The 19,426-nt window shown below is 40.4% G+C and overlaps 2 protein-coding genes across 4 annotated transcripts in view; both read left to right on the top strand.

The window, feature by feature from the left end:
- Window positions 1–1,456: 1,456 nt before the first annotated feature.
- On the top strand, window positions 1,457–8,349 carry STRAP (serine/threonine kinase receptor associated protein). Of its 3 annotated transcripts, none has more exons than XM_088528407.1 (10): window positions 1,457–1,599; window positions 2,422–2,557; window positions 3,398–3,479; window positions 3,777–3,849; window positions 4,472–4,568; window positions 5,314–5,451; window positions 6,010–6,146; window positions 6,649–6,798; window positions 7,366–7,431; window positions 7,786–8,349. In XM_088528407.1, the coding sequence occupies exons 1-10, from the start codon at window positions 1,488–1,490 to the stop codon at window positions 7,845–7,847; spliced, it is 1,053 nt and encodes a 350-aa protein (XP_088384533.1). In that variant the 5' UTR covers window positions 1,457–1,487; the 3' UTR covers window positions 7,848–8,349. The 3 variants fall into 3 exon arrangements, with proteins under 3 accessions (XP_088384533.1, XP_088384532.1, XP_088384534.1); XM_088528406.1 differs by having other exon boundaries at window positions 7,363–7,431; XM_088528408.1 differs by having other exon boundaries at window positions 6,649–6,806; window positions 7,374–7,431.
- A 627-nt stretch (window positions 8,350–8,976) lies between these two features.
- DERA (deoxyribose-phosphate aldolase) overlaps window positions 8,977–19,426 on the top strand; it is a 45,761-nt gene continuing 35,311 nt past the window's right edge. The window contains exons 1-3 of the mRNA XM_010214307.2: window positions 8,977–9,007; window positions 16,272–16,369; window positions 19,217–19,364. Coding sequence (XP_010212609.1) covers window positions 8,977–9,007; window positions 16,272–16,369; window positions 19,217–19,364 — 277 coding nt within the window. The remainder of the gene's footprint in view (window positions 9,008–16,271; window positions 16,370–19,216; window positions 19,365–19,426) is intronic.

Below are 19,426 nucleotides of genomic sequence, written 5' to 3'. Positions count from 1 at the left end.
CAAACAGGCCTCCTGAGGTCAGCACGAGCTGACCTTGCAAGCTGTACATGGAGTTAGGCCTAGGATAAACCTGGGAGACTTTTAATTAATATGTTCTCTCTGAGTATTAAAGCCTTGACTTGAGAAAACATGAAGTTGCCCACATTTTCAGTATTACTTCTATATGTTCCTAATCACGTGTCCCAGAGATAATAAAAGTACTTCCCACTTCCCTGCATTGCAACTTTGAAAGACATATCTGTCTGTATCACTGTTAAATTTAGACTCTAAGAGACAAAGAAACTCCTGTATTTGAGGTATTTTGAGTACAGATCTTGCCCAGCTCTACAGCCATTTTTGTAGTTTTGTTGGTTTTCTCAGTGTTGATGTCTCTGTCACTCTGATCACATTGGCACTTTATTTTCTGCTAAGCTATGTCACTATAACATCTAATAGCGGTTGCACAGCACTCTGAGGTTTGTACATGACTCCTCTGGCTTTTAGTTACTTCAAATTTTGAAAGCCCTAGAAGGAAATTAAGCAATTAAATGCAAGGGTTTTTTTTGTTTTTTTTTTTTGTTTTTTTTTTTTTGAATGTGGTAGTAATGGAAACCTGTTCAGCATGGAAGGCAAAAGCCCGTTGCTTTCTGGAAGGCACCATCTGGTAGAGCACAGGGCACGCAGTGGGTGGGAAAGGAGGCTGTTTCTGAGACCTGTGGGAAACATCAGGCCCTACTGATGGGGATACCTGGGAGGCCCTAGCACTGTAACCAAACATGAGTGTGATGATGTGGCTGAATGTGGAAAAAATGGGAATATGGGAATGTCGGCTGCACTGAGAGCACCCATGCATCATGAAACTACAAAACGACCAACAACTACGTGCAGGAACTCGGGAAAGCTGTGCAGAAAGTGAAACAACCTTTAAAGTTACAGCCTAGTCTACAAACAAAAGGAGATGCAGACTTTAGGTGCCTTCAACTTCAATAACCTGTTAAAAAAAGAAAGTTTTGAAAAGGGGTGGGTGCGGGGGGATAAGCGTCAGCCTACGTCCTCCGGCCATGTTGGCTTGGTGAGCCCAATTAAAATAAATAACTAAAATGGTTTAAAAATAAAGACACGGAAGAAATAACAAATAAAATAAAAAAACAATAAATGGTTTATTAAATAATCTATTTGCGCTGATGTGCCGCAGGGGCCCGGGCTACAGCCGCCTCCCTCCGCCTCCCTCCGCCTCCCTCCACCGCCCCCGCCCCGCCCCGCCCCGCCCCAACGGCCGCCGCCACCGTCCCCGCGGCGGCGAGGTGACGTCGCTTCCGGCCGGCAGCGCGTTTCCGCGGCGTCATTTCCCCCCTCCCGCCGCCGCTGCTGCCGCCGCCGCTCGCTGCCGGCCGGAGGGGGCTCGTGGCCCAGCCGTGCGCCCCCCCCCCTCCCCGCCCAACCGCTGCCCCGGGCCCCCCGCGCGCGCACCCGCCGCCGCCGCCGCGCCGTGACCCCCGCGCGCCGCCATGGCGATGAGGCAGACGCCGCTGACGTGCTCGGGGCACACGCGGCCCGTGGTGGACCTGGCCTTCAGCGGCATCACCCCCTACGGCTACTTCCTCATCAGCGCCTGCAAGGGTGAGGCCGGCGGTGGCGGCGGCGGGGGGAGAGGAGCCCTGCAGCGCGCGGGGAGCCCCGGGGCGACCCTTTGTTCAGGCCCCGGGACCTGGGGGGAGGAGGCCGCGCTGAGGGGGCGGTCGGTGTGAGCGGGGCCGCGGGGCCTCGCTCGCCTTCTTGCGGGAGAACTTGCCCCTGCTTGTGGTGAGAACCGCGTTTTGGCTTCTCACGTGCTCGTATTCACCTTCTGTGCGAATTCCTGCACTTAGAAACCATTTCCCTTCCTGCCTTGGGGTGCTTCGTGCTCAACCTCCCTTCTCACGGGGGCACCTTCCTTGTAACTCCCAACAGAACATAATGATAGGAGTGGTTTTCTAATTCCATCTTGTTTTCCTGTCTCTATATATTTTGGATATATAGGCATAATAGTCCTTTCCGAGCAATATTAATCTGAAAATATTGTTCTAAAAAACAGAAGGGCTCTTCTGCCTGCAGAGGAAAACTGGAGCAAAACAACTGTTAAATACTCCTTCCTCTTTCTCTGCTGCTTTTCCCCCTTAAAAGTAAACACAAATAAAATTACATTTACTTTGTGATAGTATTTTAAGCCCCAGAAAGACTTTTATGTGTTCACAACAGGTGTAGCTGGCATACCTAAGCTCTTTAGATAAGTTCTTTCTCAAAAATTGGCATCATAAAATACGATACCAGTATTACCTCCTTTGAAGGAATCACCACAATATCTTTTTTGTTCTGTGTTTGTATAGAAGAATCTTCTTAAAACAGTTTATTTGATAACATTACCTGAACATTGATTTTAGTTTTTTTTTTTTCTGTTTTTAGATGGAAAACCTATGCTACGTCAGGGTGACACAGGAGATTGGATTGGGACGTTTCTAGGTCATAAAGGTGCTGTTTGGGGTGCTACTTTGAACAAGGATGCCACGAAAGCAGCTACAGCAGCAGCTGATTTTTCAGCGTAAGAGATTTTCTGTTTATTGAAGACTCGCTATGTTTTGACTCTAGTCAATTATATTTTCTTTTGTGACATATAGTTGTTACAAGTTATTAAGCTCATTTATGGATAGCTTAAATTAAGACCTAAAACTTTAGACTCTACTGCAGCTATTGTTAATTTTGTCATGCTGGTTGGCTGTGATGGCTCTTTCATCACAGTACCTAATTACCACAATTGTTTGCTGGATAATGTTTCATGCAGCTCTAATCTTTAGCACTATAGAGTGCTAAAATCAGAGTTGAAAGGGTGATTTTTGTTTTGCTTCTTACGATCAGCCACATTTTATTGATCACTTTCTGTTGTCCATAGCTGGGGCAAACTAGCACTTAACACCAAAATTTTCATAGTATTGTAGAATTCATAATAGATACCATTTTGTGGTTTTAAAACATACTGGATATTCCAGAAAACCCATGCAAAAAGAATGAGTAAAAAAATCCTTTTTGTCTGTCTTTGGTGCCAAATTAATGCTCGCCATCTACTAATACAAGACAAAGTGCCATTTTATATGAAGCTGTAGAGGACAGCTGCATTTGTTTGTATTTAAAACTAAAATAATAGTAATTCTGAATTATCCTGATGAGCAAAAAAAATGGCAGGATAGTGAAAAAACTTCAAAAGCATATAAAGTGTTCTTATTGACTATCTGGATTATTACTTATGGAATGGAATGTAGCACTTATGAGAAAATGTCATGTCAAACGAAGATGTCAGAAAAAAAGTGTTTACAAGCTAATCAGACTTCCAGGTTGAGTTGTCTTAGTGCTTCTAAAAATCAAATGTTTTTCTCTTGACATTTAGCAAAGTGTGGGATGCTGTGTCAGGGGATGAGCTACTGTCATTGGCTCATAAGCACATTGTCAAGAGCGTGGATTTTACACAGGTATGAAAAGACTTTGTATCTTAACTGACACAGAATTAAGCACTTGAGTGTATTGGCTGTTTTCCTTCTTTGTGTGTGTGTATGTGTGTATAAATACAGATTCTAGAAATAATAATTCTAGAAATAATAGAATATACAAATATTGTAGCATCTCTCTCCTAGGTTTTTAAGGTCATAATTTAATTGTAAATAAGTGTGTTAGTAGGCTGAGAGAAAGAATTGTTGTTTTAAGACTCGTGGATGAAGGCTGATGTCTCAATTCAAATTAGAGCTGACTCTTTGTACCTTCTGTTTCAGGATAGCGATTATCTGTTAACAGGTGGACAAGATAAATTGTTGCGTATTTATGATTTGAGTAAACCAGAAGCAGGTGAGTCTGGTTTTGTAACTGATTTTTGTTTTTTTAGAATTAAGTAAGTTTTGAAAATCTTCACAATTTTTGAATCTCCTTTCTAGTATGAATTACAATGGACAAAATTCAGTATTGCTTCATACAGGTGGTGTGTGTTACCTTTTACTTTAGTAATATAATTTGAAGTCTGCAACATTTTAAGCTCATCTTTTCACGAACGAGTTAAAACTTTTAAAAGGTAAAACAATTTGTGGCACAAGATCTCCAGGATCTTCAAGGACAGCATGTTTAAGTTCTACACAAATCTATTAGGAATATATCCAGTTAAAATTAGGCTACCTGATAGTAGAGATAAATTTCTGTGTATTTAAGTGATTTTAATTCTAATATTGATGTTGAATGACTGAAAAATATTATGTATCTATATAAATATATATGCCATATAAGACTTAAACTATTGAAGCTTTTTCTGCATTTGACTCTGAATATAATCTTCATTTATCCTGTTCCTGGACTAAGATCCATGAATAGAATTTTAAGTGCTGGAAGTAATCTTACTTTCCTGGCAAGCAGAAATCCATGTAGAATAACAGAGCTCTTGAACTGCTGTGTGTACTAAAATACTTGCTCTAATTTTAAGAACCTCAGGTTATCAGTGGGCATACTTCTGGCATTAAAAAGGCTTTATGGAGCAGTGATGACAAACAGATTCTTTCAGCTGATGATAAAACTGTCCGGTAAGAAAAAGTTACTTTTCGTTTTCTGAAAAAGCTCGCTGTTGCGTTAATGGTTTTTTTGGGGGGGTTGGAGGTTAATAACACATCAAAATTTCACTGTTTCTTTTTAGCCAAAGAGATAACTGTCAGTTATTTGATTTTAGTTTATTGTTGCTCTCTTAAGCTGACAAACATTTTAATCTTGCTACAGAACGGGGGTAGATTAAAATTGTTGCAACAAAATAACTTCTAACAATCATTTGTTGATGTCTAATAGTTTGTATACTAAATGCCTTAGCATTTAGTGCAGGGTATTCTCAGAAAAGCAGGTCTTTTTGTAAACTGGAAAGTTACAATGAATGATTACCTTCTGTACACCTGAAGGAGGTGAACTTAAAGAAGTCTTTTATGTTTTGTTCAGAGGTCCTAGTCCTTTGTCTTTCACAGTCAGGCCTTCAAATATGCCCAAGGCAATGCCTGGCCAGAAGCTGGGGTATCTGGAAACAGGGCACTGGTGACAAGTGCAATGCTTATTCTCTGCCATGCTAATAAGTTGTTGCATTAAGTTTCAAAAGTAGGGATATTTGAATATAAGCATGTTTTAATTTTCTGCTGGGCAAAACTTTTAAGATAGGTATGCCACTGAATATGGAATCAACTGAAGTTCTTTACTGGGTGGCTTTGAAAAAACAAGCAAAGCTTCCCTGTGAATGGGGATGAGAACTGCCTGATGTGCTGAAGTAATCTAACAGCCTCTTCTTTGCAGCCTCTGGGACCGGAATACCATGACTGAAGTAAAGGCATTAAACGTTGCAATGTCAGTGAGCAGTATGGAGTATGTTCCAGAAGGACAGATCCTTGTGATAACCTATGGGAAGACCATTGCTTTTCATAGTGCAGAAACGTGAGTCTAAAACTGTTTTTTAAGATTAACTAATAGTTTTGGTGGTGTTGGTAAAGTTGGCTGTGCAAAAACAAATTGAGTCACCAGAATTAGATTTGGAGGATAGCTTTGCTATCCAGTCAGATGCAAAGTGCAACACATTTACCTTTTCCAAAAAATAACCAGCTCCAACTGTCTGTAAAATGCTAGACTGTAAGTGTTATAGCTCATACTAATTGTCGTTGTGATTAAATAAGTGTTTCATTCAGGGTTTAATTCAGCACTTTCCAGAGAACTAGTTATTAATACATCTCTTTGATGTCTTAAGGAAACAAGTTACACTATTTAGCAGATTTGAGAAAGTATTTCTAAATGAGCATTTCTATTTTTATAAGTTCTGATTCTTTGTTTCTAACTTCATACGCTCCTCTTGTAGGTAGTAATGCTTGTTTCAGAAAACCGTGTTTTGTTTCTCTTAAAAGCAGTTGTGATTTGTACAATCGAAGCTTCTTAGCTTTTGAGATTTTTTTAAAATAAAAACTCTTACCAACAAACCTTTTTTTTTTTTTTCTCCCTCAGTCTAGAGCAAATTAAATCATTTGAAGCTCCTGCTACAATCAATTCTGCATCACTTCACCCTCAGAAGGAATGTCTGGTTGCAGGTGGTGAAGATTTTAAACTCTATAAATATGACTATAATACAGGAGAAGAATTAGGTATGTTTGTCCTCTCTAGTTGAGTGAGTTCTGAAATTAGTTTAATGAGATTCTAGTAGATTAAATTGTTACACTTAGATCAAATAACATCTGAGAATACTGTGTAAGCAAATACAAGCTCTAAACCAATAGTCTAAGTTTTTATTATCTTAGTACACCTGACATTCTTTGGGACCAATTAAAATCTGCTTTAAACAACCATCAAAACACAAAATAAGTAGAATCATTCAGTAGTGATGTAGCGGCAAGCTATATGATAACTTAAAGGTTGTTTTATAGCATTGATCAGATATGTCTTACGAGTCCATATAAATTTTTGTTTAGGGTGGGAGGGAGTAGGGGTGGAACATGATTCTGTTAGTTGATCCTATCCTTATTCGGAATTTTGTGCAGAATGAGTGGTTGAAGAACCAGAACATTTGTCATCTGTGCTAATGGCTTGCTTTTGAACGCAAACTTGTAGAACCCAATTGGAAAATCGTACCAATATGTTCTCTTCCAGAATCTTACAAAGGACACTTTGGTCCCATTCACTGTGTGAGATTTAGCCCTGATGGAGAGTTATATGCTAGTGGTTCTGAAGATGGCACACTAAGGCTGTGGCAGACAACAGTAGGGAAAACCTATGGTCTTTGGAAATGTGTAATTCCTGGTAAGTGGGTTTTTATTTTCCTGGTGCAACTTGGCTGCTTCGTGGGCGCTTTTGAAAGTTGTTAAACAGACTGTAGTGTGTGAAGATGATGTCTGGCAGTAAGAGCATAAGTGAAGAACATACAAATTTCCTGCAGTGTCTATACTCTCTTAAAACCCTCTTGCGTGATTGATATAAAGATTTCCTATTGTGGCTGTCAGCTAATTTCAAACCTACAGGTTTATTAAATATTGGCGTGTTAAATAATCAAACAGTCTCTTACATGTTGATGTTACGGAGCAAGAAATAGGAAATGCTGTTTTTGTAAATACTTAAGGATATAAGAGTCTCTAAGAAAAAAAGTGCAGATAAACTTGTCTGTCTTATATGCACTTTGGTTCTCTACGCTTAGTGGAAAAATAATAATAATAAAAATGCCTAGAAAACTGCAAGCAGATATCTGTTAATGAAATATCTTGCATAATTTCTCTTCAACCCTAAATGAATAAGTGAAAGTCTTGCTTTCTGGCTTAGGCGCATGTATGGTGTAGGGGAGTTGACTGAAGATACTGTTTTTTCTTCCAGCTGAAGAGGAGAATGCAGAAGCAGCAAAAGCAAAGACCACCCTTCCAGCGACTGCAGAGGAGGAAATAGGTAAAGCTTTGAACTGCCAACTTCAAATCTGCTGCTAAAAAGATCAGTAAAGACGGTAGCATTCCTTGGCATGGAAGAGTGATTTTTTTTTTTTCTCCCCCTTGCCACTCCCCCAAAAGCAGCTTCTGCCATTTTTGCTCTTCTCACAGCATCTTTGACTACATCGTTTTGAACGAAACTGTGGGAAGTGTGTAGGGATGAGCTATGCAATCTTGTAACCTGTCCAAACCGATTTAATCAATCTGAGTTAAATGAAAAGCAGTCCTAGTTGATCTTTACCATAAAATAATCCCTTCAACATATCTTTTGGTTATATATCCAAGGTGAACTAATGCCTCTTTTCTTTAATTGCAGAAGATATTGCCTCTGAAAACTCAGATTCGATGTACAGCTCAACTCCTGAAGTTAAAGCCTGAGCATCACAACTGTTATGCCACATACAGACATGTGAGACTAAATCAAGTGAACAGTGATAAGCAGCAGCCTTCCGGAGTGCACTCTCTACATAAGGCAAAGATGGGCAGTAATTGATGAGAATGCGTTGGAAATGGCTAGGTCTTGTCTATAAGAGAACTGAGTATCCAAAAAAAAAAAAAAAGAGAAAAAAAAAGACAAGTAGTAGAGTTTTGCTATCTTCTTAGCATAGCTGCCTACTGTCTTTTGAATGAAACGTGTAAGCCAAGATCCCCTCTCTCCAATTTCAATTAGACTCATTATAGTGTGTTTTCTTTACTATGGAGATGAGATATAACGGCTTTTACCCATTTTTTTTTCCATTCTTGAAAGTTGGAACATTTGGCTTTAGTTGTAAAGACGGGATTATGTACTAAAGTATTTGATTCGGGTTTTGTTTCATTGTACACTGCTTACAAACATTTAACTGTTTTCAGTTGTCTGAATAAAATGCCTCTCAAAACTCCTATATTTACTCTTTAGCATGGGCCTTACGGACTAGAAAAGCAACCACATTACTGCGTAGTCCTTTCTGGCATCTGTTTTTTGTGTGTGTGTCTGTGTGTATGTACTAAAAAAAGAGGAAAAGGGGTAGGGTAGGAATGTTTTACTGTTGAGACAGCAACGGGCAAGTTCCTTGATTTATAAGCCTTGCCTTTTTATTCTTTAGCGTTTGAATGTAACAGTGACTCTCTCAACTCAAAACCCTGGACAATTCCTAAACTAAGCCTCTTGCCTGAAACACTTAGTTGTATGTGAAAATGCCAGAGGTGGGCTATGAATCAGGGCAAAGCTCTGCTTTTGTCCTCTAAACAGCCTAAACCATTACTCGTTCAAGGTTATACATCATATTTTCTTCATTAAAGAAAATACTGCCTTTCTTACACTTGTCCCTTCCTTTACTATTATTACTTCTCTAAGGCTGGGGTTAGTGTTAAGGGTAAGTTATTTCCCTCCCGCAGTGCTGAAACTCACGTGGGGGGCGCTGCTATTCAGCGCCTAAGTAATAATAACATTAGTGCTCCGAGGGCAGCGGCCCGCCCCGCTTCTCCGCCCTACGCGGGGCGGCCCTGGGGCGGAGCGGAGCGGGTAATGGCGGCCGGAAACCCGGGCACGGCGCTGGGTAAGCGGCGCGGCCGGGCCCGCCTCCCGCTCCGCTCCTGATCCCCGTCCCGGTCCCGCTTGGAGCCGGTTCCCGCGGGGATCGGGCGCGGCTCCATGGGCGCCCGCCCGCCCGCCCGGGTTTCCTCCTTGCGCACGGTGCCTGGCGCTGCCTTTAAGGGCTCTCTCGGGGGTGCGGGTTCCCTTCCTGCTCCCTGCCTTGCCTGCGGCGGGAAAGTTCAACCGGGGACGGGCGAGGAAATCAAAGCCGTATTTAGACCTGGTTTCTCTTCATGTTCCTGAAGGTGCTTGGTAAATAGGGGGTGTTCCAAGAAATATTATTCAAGTTCCTGCAGAGTCCTGAAGGTGTTGCTTAAAGGCCAAATTGCAAACAGATTTCTTACGACTAGACTTTAGGCCCTTTAAAATATCCTTGTGACACATTTTTTTAGACTTTTTTTTTTCTTTTTCCCCAACTAGGAGGCTTATAGGAAGCTTATTTTTATTTCAGTCCTTTTTGTTAAAGAGCAGTTGAGATTTTCCTATGTTTTCTTGTATATAACACCCTGACTCCAGAGGCTGAAGCTTTGAACGGGTTATCAACCTTGCAAAATATCCGTGCAAGCTCACAAGACCGGCTGCAATACTCTAGCGTCCGTAGCCACCCCAATAGTACCACACATTGCATCGTGCATATCAGATTTGGGCTGAATAAACCTTTCCCCCTGCCGCCATCCCTCTTCCTCTCTCCCAAGGGGTTTAAAACTTTTATTCTTAGTTGGATTATGATTTGCTAGTTCATGACTGTTAAGACCGTGGACAACGAAAAAGTTGTCTCGGTTTCTCTTCTCTAACACGGCTGGCATGTGACACTTAGAAGTGAGCTGTTAAGGTGCTCTGCTGTGCTTATCCTAGGGCTGTTTGCAGGGAAGGGAGTTTCTTCCAGCTATCGTGGTCTGCACGTCTCTTCATGCTGACACAGAGATGTTCCTAGCAAAGCGGCAAACCTGCAGCGTCTGCTAGGAAAAAGGCCGGTATATGCATTTGCGTGTGTGTTCCCATTGCATGTGCAACCTGTAAGTAGGCATGCAGTGAGCCGCCTCTTACTCTGAATTTCATCTTACAGCACCTGTGTATGTTTGGGCACTCCGGAAACTCTAAGATACTCCCATAGTTGTTCAGCTCCTTTCAGGTTTTCCTATAGTACATGGGGACACGTACGGAAGGCCGTGCTGCCAAGCCTGTAGATATTGCAAGAGGCAACTGGAAATACACTTGGCTGGATTTTGCTGCACAGCACTGGTCAAGGGGATAGAAAAAAGTGGCATTAACCTGTGCACAAGACTTAACAGAGACCATGTCTGAAGTGCTGAACCAAGTGACTTTGGTGGCTTCCCCTTTTGAAGGTTCATCTGGCTTGTGCTAATACACTTAAAAGTAGTTCAAAGGGTTTGTCCTGCACCTTGCAGGGGTATTGGTGGAATAACAGGAGTTTTCAAACAGGGAGGGTTTTCAAACAGGGACACCTGGTGGTAAAATATTTTAATCGTGCATTATTTCTTTTGAATCCTTTCTTCTTTTCTGTACCCACTCTTTCTCTGTTTGCTGTTTGGTGTCATTATTTATGCTGCAATTTCTGATACCCATAATTAGTACCTTTTTTTTTTTTCACAAATGCCAAGACAGCTGTCCTCAAATCATGGCACATAATGCTATCACCTGTGATTTATTTTCCTACTAAAATAAATAGATTATTGTAAAAATCCCTTTATTCATCCTTTCTTTTCTTTCTCATCACCGTTCCTCAGTAGAAGTATGAAGAGTTTATGTGGATTAAAGAACTGGTCCATATAAAGGAGATAGAAAGACACTGATCTGTATGAATGAGTCGGACGCCAACTAATCTAAGAATTTGGCAGTTCTAATAGATTAGCCATGACAAAATGCTGTAAAGAAAGTGGACGAAACAATTTAAAATTTAGTCATTGCACAAGGTAAAATTCAGGGGATCTTTCTCATATGCTCAGGTACAGGAACATGACCACAGGGGCTAGAAGCAGTCTCCTTTCCTGTTCTGCTCCCAAGGATGTTTGAGTAAAGTAGACCAGGTGCTGCATCTGTTTTAGCACTTTTCAGTAAAGCTTCAGATACAACTTTTTAATGACAATTCACAAAGAAAGATTAGAAAACATAAGTGAGTATCTGTTTTTTAGTGTAAGCTAGTGGCATGTCTGTCTGGTTTAATTGCAGGTATGCAAACATTTGCCATGTGGCTTTTCCCTTCCCTTCAGATGGGATTTTGAGGCAACAGCTTCAGGAGTCATGGTTGAAAGACAGATCCTCAGTAGCCCTGAGGAGAGGAGGAACATGGTGAGCAGGAAAAGGCTGCACGAGCTGGGCCAGGTCAGCCTGAAGAAGAGGTTGTTTCAGGAGACCTGACAGCAGCCTGTCCCTGTCTACCGGGTGATTATCCAGAAAATGGAGCCATGGCAGGATGAAGAGAGAGAGAACAGACTTGAATCAAAACTGAGATGTTCAGCCTGGCTATTAGATAAAACATCTTTTCCATGGAGACAGTCAGGCTGCCCAGAGAGGCTGTACAGCCTCCATCCTTGGACATTATCAAGACTCGGTTGGATAGAGCCCTGCAGAGCAACCTGGTCTGACCATGCCTTGAGAAGCAGGTTGGACTAGTGACGTACTGTAGCCCCTTCCAAGCCAAATTGTTCAATGAGTATATGATTTTATATATATACATAGGATATATATATATATTCCTCGAGCAATGAATAATTAGTTACTGTTGTTTTGCAAAGTATGTTCATGAATGCTATAAATAAAAAAATCCATCCACGTTGCTCAGTCCCTCTAGTTGAAGGGCCAGAAATATATTCATTATGTTTCAATTGATATTTTTAATTACAGTTGATATTTCCAAGCCGTTTCCATATGAGAGCTAGCCCGTTGGTAAGTGGCATTTAGATAATGAAGTGTTGCATCCCTACTGAAGACAGCTTAATCTTGTTCTAATATATTAATAGCTGGGGCTAGCCACTCCTGAGGAAGTAATGCCTGTGCATTGGCTGTGCTACTTCATTGTGTCCTCTCTAACACCTTTTGAACCTGTTGGGGCTAAGTTTCATCAATTTGAAAGATAGACAGACATATCAGAGATAAGCGAGTTTCTGCAAACTTGGTTTGAGTGACCAAATTAGCCCCCACATTGAGGGAAAGGCAGGCACAGTTCAGCATTTTTTTTTCTTTAATTCCTTTTTTTTGAGCAGGGGAAGAAACTTTATGCAAATAATGTGTCCTGTCTTACTCTGTGGTCATGAGGACCATGATGGAGAGTGGAGAACAGTATTGGAATAAAAAAAGTTTTCTGGAGCAAGAGGAGAAGAGGAACAGGAAGAGGACACATCTACAGGAAACCAAGCTTCTGTGCTCTATAACTCATGGAGCTACCTACTTCCTAAAAAAAAATAGCTTGTCAGTGATTGTCAGAGTGCATTAGGAGGCACCATCACAGGCTGTGCTTTCAAATGTAGTTTGATCTGGGGCCAGACTCGCCCACTTTGCAATATTCGTTGAGGTTCTCACCACAGCATCCCCCTCAGGCAGTTTGGCTTCTTTAAGGTAAAAAAAAGGTATGTGGTGTGGCATGTAGACTCTATGGCTTGATGGTTGGGCTTCATGATCTTGAAGTTCTTTTCCAACCATAATGATTCTGTGATTCTGTATGGTTGACCTTGAGTCCCAAGTGGGTGTGATGCATTTTACATGATTTGTGGTCAATGTTGTGTGGTTTCTCTAATGTTACAAGCCAGCGTGAGCTGATTGCTAGTTTGGGCCTTGTGTCTTCATCCTCCTTGGAGGATCTGAATGCTGATGACTTGGAGACTTAACTTTTTATATAGGAGAAGGACACATTTGAAAATAAAGTAGGTCTATAGCAAGAGGTCTATAGCAAGGGAAATAATTACAGCTTCTATTTCAAAGAGAATTTTTTTTTTTAAAGCCGAAAAACCTGATGAACATATTAGGTACCTTAAATATTTATGTAATTGTAGCAGTGAGGCAGTTCTATTCTGTGCTCTCTGAGGAAATGGTTAATAGTTTTGGATTCATGTCCCTCAAGGAGGGCAGAAGAATTTCCTGGTAAGATTTTTTAAAGATTTTCAAATGTCTTCAGAGGAAAAAAGTAAACTTCAAGAGTGATTACGGAATATTGGCTAATTAGACATAGTGTAACTGCTTTAATTACTTTTATCCCTGAAGCCACATGACTGTGCAGATGACTAGCAGATGACTTATTTAAAAAAAAAAAAAAGCTATGTTCACACTGCAAGGTTAATGAGCCTAATTAAATATAGTTTTCCTTAGCCAGATACTAAATGATAAAGCTGGGGGCATGGGGGAGGGGAAAAATCTAAAGGCAATCAGTCAGCTCCTTCTCAAATAATGGTTTTGTTCTGAGTTTTAATGCAAAAAAAACTAGAATTGCGACTGATTTTTTTGGAATAAAGACCCGTACATTTAAAGGTCTGCTGAGACCTCACATGGCAAACTTTGAAAGTCTATTTAGAGACAATTATGCTAAGACATATTTGTTTTCACTTGCCCACTGCTTTAATTAATGGAGAAGTGGGCTTGCATAAACGATTGGTGTTATACAGAAGTCTCCATCTGCCGCTGCTTATTACCAGAACCTTTGTCCTTCCTTGCCACGCACTCTCTTTATTACATCGTTTTTATTTTTCTCATAATTTGTAGCTACATAGTGTCTCTCATTAAATTTTTTGGCAAGGATAAAGTCCCTTTTTTAAAAAAAAAAAAGTAAAATTCTGACAGTTCTGTGCACAGCTATTCAGTGTCCTGCATTCAAAAGCTACTCGGGGATGCAAATTGTTTCATCGAAACTTAGGTCTCAGGCCCAAAAATGAGCTACTAAACCCTGATGAGTTGGCTTGTATTGGCAGTTCCAATAGTCCAGCACAATAGGTAAATAATAGGTAATGTTGGATTAATCTACTCATGGGTGGAAATTTATTTTTCCTTTGACCTGAATTCAAGTTCATGTCCTAAGAATCAAGAAGATGTACATTTTCCATTGCTAACAAACCAGAAGCTTTGTTCAGATTCTCCCAAGTTCTTGCACAAGAGGCAATAGATCTTATAGATTAATTATTTTGTCAGATTTCTTGGTTACCTTTCATAATACAGAAAGAGCAGGTTAGAGAAGAGTAATTGCCTTGAGTTCCTTACTAGAGAGCTAGAAGCCGAGTTCCTCATCTCAAGGGCCTTCTTTGCTTTTATCACATTTTCCAAAAGGCCTGGAAGGTCACTGTGCACTCAGCAGAGCTCTAAAATGAACATGATAACTGTGTTATCAGATGGTTCCAGCTGAGTCCTTGGCATGTAGTAGGAGAATCACAGCACAAGGTTTGTGTTTCCTTTAAAAACAAGCAAATAAAAATAAAACCTTTTTTTTTCTTTATTCTCTTCCTCCAAAGTCTTTGTCAACAATTGCTTGTAAGCTGCAGCTGGGAAGTGACATGCGCTCTGTGCTGACCATTTAGGAAGCTCAACCTTAAAGTGACTGCAGAGGTTTCAGCAGCTTGTAATTACACCGTGTGTGTTTGGTTTCCATTTATTAGTGAAATTAAAGCACAAAGGAGGTTCTTGCCATAGGTTTTGTAGCAACAGCTTTTCTCAGCTGCTCTCTGCATGTCAAATGAGCTTCTTGCATTTGAAACAAAATGAATAAGCCCGTGACTTACCAGGTAAAGAGAATTAATATGGGTTTGCTGCTCAGCTGTTTTGCAACTTGGCAAGCTCCTCCTTTTTTACTATACGATGAGATCGATACCGAGTTCTAGTGGAAACCTGGAAAATTCCTAATGCCCTTTTCTTTATTTGGCTTACTTTTGTTGCTGTGGGGGAGACAAGATTTCCCTAAGAAATTGGGAATCACTAAGTTTTTGGCTACTCACTTCTTCTAAGTATTACACTGCAAGTTCAAAACTGTAATGAAGAAGACTCCCAGAGATGAGATACTCATGACAAATCATGTCACCCAGAATTATTACATATCTTTTAATCATGTGAATCTGTGTCTGTATACTGTCCTTAATTGGCAATTCATTGGTATTGATGGTAGTGATTGGTTGCTGATGATTAATATCTTCACAGTGTTTTCATGGCTTAGTTATATAATTATAATTAATATTTAAAAGAACTAGTTATGGTTTGGGCTATCAGAGATGATGTAGTTTTTTCTTTAATTGTTTATGTTCTCTGAGTGGGAGGACTTGAGTTTAAGTTCATTCTCATGTGAAGTTATACCTTTGATTTCTCATACTGAGCAGAAATTTCAAGATTCAGGGAGCTGCACCTTCAGTTCTCTTTTGATACTCAATTACCTGCTTTTCAGAGGCGTCCATTCTAGCTGCTTCTCTTTTTGGACAGTTTCAAAAGTAGACTTCTCAGAAATGTTTCTCTCTGCCTCTGATTATGGCTTGTGGATAATGAAACTCACTCAAAGTGAGGGCCAGGCTGTCCACAGTGGGCATCCGGATGAGTTCATGCCTTGAACATGCTGCTCTGAGTCCTCTGGAGCACTCAGCAAAATAAGTGCTCTAAGGAGGACATGTGTCTGGATGGTTTCCAAGCAGGTATTTTGTCCAAGAATTAAATGCCTTTGTAAACTTGCAGCTAGTCAAGTCCAGTTAGCAAATTGAGTAAAATTAGCTCTAGATAATAATCCAGATGCTTTATTGCACAAGGGTCTCTGCAGAGGTTTTGGTGGCTGTGTGAGATACAATTTCTGTAGAAGGAAGAAATTTGTATGTGCACAGAAAATGCTGTTGGATGCTGGTTGTAAGCAGAACGACCAAGGACTGAAAAAATGTTATTTTCCTCCATCAGTGAGCAATGACAGGAGGCTATTAGGCATGTGATGGCTACTGCATCTGTAATGGACTTTATAGTCCAGGAGTGCCAATATAGCATCTCTCAGCTGCAGGGAAGTAATGCAGTTGCAATGGCAAACAAAACCTGCCGCATGAAGCACCCAGTTTATAGACCATCCCTGACAGAAGTTTGTGCCATTATGATATTTTGGACTGATGAGAAGTATGCAAGCCCTTACAAGGACATAAGAGCACAACACTGTCTTCAGAAAACTGGAACTGAGCTCCAACTTTCTTCTGAAGTCCCACACCATATATTAAAAGAGCACAAATATAGCTGAGACTTCTCTCTTTTTTTTTTTCCTTCTCCACCAGATCTTGGCTGGATCTCAAAAGTGTATGTGAATCGAGCTGCAGTTGAAAGGCATGTAGAACGAATTCAAGAGCAGAGAACTGTGAAAAGTAATTGGCGAGTAAGTGCTCTTTTTATGCATTCTGTTCCTGTATTTTTAAAGCAGTCAGTCTCCTTCTCTAGGCTGCAATATTGAATTTTGTTCAAGATACATGTACAGTTAAAAGATTGTGCTTGTCCATGTCTTATTTTAATAATTTGTATTTGATGATGATGGGATGGAATAAGGCGATGCATTTATCCAAACAAGTTAAAAACCTTATAACTCATGAGTGGCAAAACCACAAATGAATTTAAGTCATCTTTATTCATGAGAGGATTAAATTGTATATTACTATCCTACCCCATTTATTCTGTTTCCCAGACAGATTTCTCTGCAGCCAGCCTTCTTATTTTTTAATTCTGAAGTGGTAAGATATGATCGCGGTCCCTGTCAAGTTTGACCTAAGCCTTGATAATCATTCTTTACTTAAAGGTACCCAACATGTGTAATTCTTTTGCTTAACCATTTATTACCCAAAACTCAGTACTTCTTAGCTCAATGTGGGCCTGGAGAGGAAACGAATGGTAAGGGGGCTGACTTCTCAACTGCTGAGATATAGTAAGTAAGTGATTGGTTACTGTCAGTCTTCGTGTAAAGGAAGTTCATGTAAGCCACTGGTAAAACGAGTGATTCAGTTAAGCTTTTTGAGGCTTGCATTCATTGAATGCTCCTGTTCAGTGTCTTAAATGTTAGCATCAGCCTCCGTTGACTGTTACTGTCCTCCCGACCCAAGTCCCAGCTGACCCAAGGTCCACTGCAGTTTTCTCCACAGGGATCTTGATGCAAACACATTGGGTCAGGTAATAATCATAGAATCATTATGTTTGGAAAGACCTTCAAGATCATCGAGTCCAACTGTAAACCCTTCAACACCGTGCCTGCTAAACCCTATCTGTAAGTCTAAACCTCGGGGCTGTGAAATGAAGCAGGAGAGTCATGGCCACATGCTGAGTCCTGATAGCTATGAATGTTATGATTAAATAAGAAACGGACCCAAGCTGAGGAAGGTTTGATACTAGTTCAGCATTTCCCAAGACTTTCTTACACATACAAGGTTGCTTGATACTGAGTTTAACAGTGCTTTGGCTCTAGGTCGGGAAGCAGTGATAAAATCCCAAGGGCACTTCCTCACCTTGGCTATCTTCAGATACTTCAGGCGCACCATAGGTAAAAAGAGGTCTTCTTTTGATTTGGCAGAAGTGACCATATAAAGACCAGATGAACAGAAAATGCCACTCTGATTACAAAGAGGGAATCTTTGGAAGAAAGGCATGTGCTGTCACTCCTTCAACACAGCTGTAGAACAAAGGTTTAGCCATTGCAAACACATCTCTACCTTCCTACATGGTAATGCTGCTCTTGAGCTATGCAAGTGTAGACTGACTGTGAAGAATACCATGAGATTATTTTCAGAAGTACTTCTGCCTTATTTCAACACTGTCACTGCAGGATAGTCATGTGCCATTTTTTTCAGATATGAATTTGAACCTTTACGTGTTTTGATTGTAAGTAACACCACAGATTCAATTTTTCAAGCCTGTATTTCAAAACACACATTTATAAAAACCCTGCAAAAAATCAGTTTTGTACCAGTTCTTGGAACTCTCTTCCTACTGCTGTCTTGATGACTTTATGATTCATGTCTTAAGAGATGAGACAAAAATTCCCTCGAGTGAAGGACAAAAAAAAAATCCAGCATAAGAAACTGAAAGTCATTTACAGTGAAAAATCTGTGTTACAAGGTAAAATTAGAAGTCAGAAACAAGCAGTCAAACTTACCAGACTAGAAGCCATTAACAGTCATTCCTGTAACATTAGTGAAGTTCAGGAACCCAAAAACAAATTTTGATGTAATTAATTTACTAATATAAACAGATTCAGAAGGAAAGGTCCCATCAGCCAAGTGTGAAGGATTTGCAGACTGGGCAGCCCGTTTGGATTTGCAGGGCAATACCTCCGTGCAGAAACAAGAAGTTTTGGTGCACATCCTGAGGAGCCATGTCAGGGAGCGGAAGGGCCAGGAGGTGTCGCCACGGGATGCTGCTTTACAGACCTCCTGCTCCGCACGAGCTCTTCCCTTGTTGAGCAAATGCGCGCTAAGGGATGTTAGCTTTTACTGAAGCTGTCCGTGTAAATGAGAACTCGCTGGAAATGCTTCAATAAATATTACAAATCCTTTTGTTTTGCACCAAGTAATTACAGGTGTTTTTTTTTTTTTTTTTTACCTCAGTTTCTCACAAAGTGAAGACGTCTGGAGACTCGATCTCAAGCACACATGCTTTTCTAGCACTGATGTGCATGTTCATCTGTTTATTCGCAGTCACAAACCTAGGTTCCTTTGGAAGCGTATATATATGTTTACAGGCATTATACATGCTCCGAAAGACACACACTACAGAGGGAAGCATATTATAATAATGGACTTACTCCGATAGAAAGTGTTTTTTCTTCGTGTTAAAGAAGTAAATGTGAAACAAGATGCTGTTTGTCCAGCTAAAAACATCTGCCTTGTTCTTATTTGGTACCTAGCTTTTCCACCAAAATTTGTGTGCCAAAAATTGGGATTGATCCAATTAGAAGTGAGTTAGTATAGTTATGAGACAACGGACTTTTGATTCTGAATCTCTTCTCCACCATTATATAACTGCTTCAGACATGAACAAATTTCTGCCATCCACATAAACCTTTCTTTGCATATCTTCCATGTTACATCACATATGTTTCCTGATTCTTGGAGGTCAATTATTTTCTAAGAAGTGCAGTTGATTCTCAGTGATATCCAATCTTCTGATTCCAAGAACTTCTAAAGCACCTTGGTTTTGGAAAAATAAGCTAAAATACAGTTTTTTTTCACACACTGTATAGGCTGCTTGGCTACTCAAAGCTGTCACCTGCATGGACCTTACCACTCTTTCAGGTGATGATACTCCTTCAAATGTTCACAGAATGTGTTACAAAGCTAAGCATCCCATCAGAGAGGATCTCCTGAAAGCCATGGACATGCATGATAAAGGTATGTTGGTTTTGGCTGTCTCTTTTTTTTTTTTTTTTGTAGGGGAGATGTCCACATTTCCT

Source organism: Tinamus guttatus, unplaced genomic scaffold (assembly GCF_059628265.1).
Source record: "Tinamus guttatus ecotype Peru unplaced genomic scaffold, ASM5962826v1 Tinamus_guttatus_pri_ptg000308l, whole genome shotgun sequence".
Taxonomy (NCBI): domain Eukaryota; kingdom Metazoa; phylum Chordata; class Aves; order Tinamiformes; family Tinamidae; genus Tinamus; species Tinamus guttatus.
The sequence above is the reverse complement of the archived record's forward strand: the minus strand, read 5'-3'. Positions and strand labels throughout refer to the sequence as shown.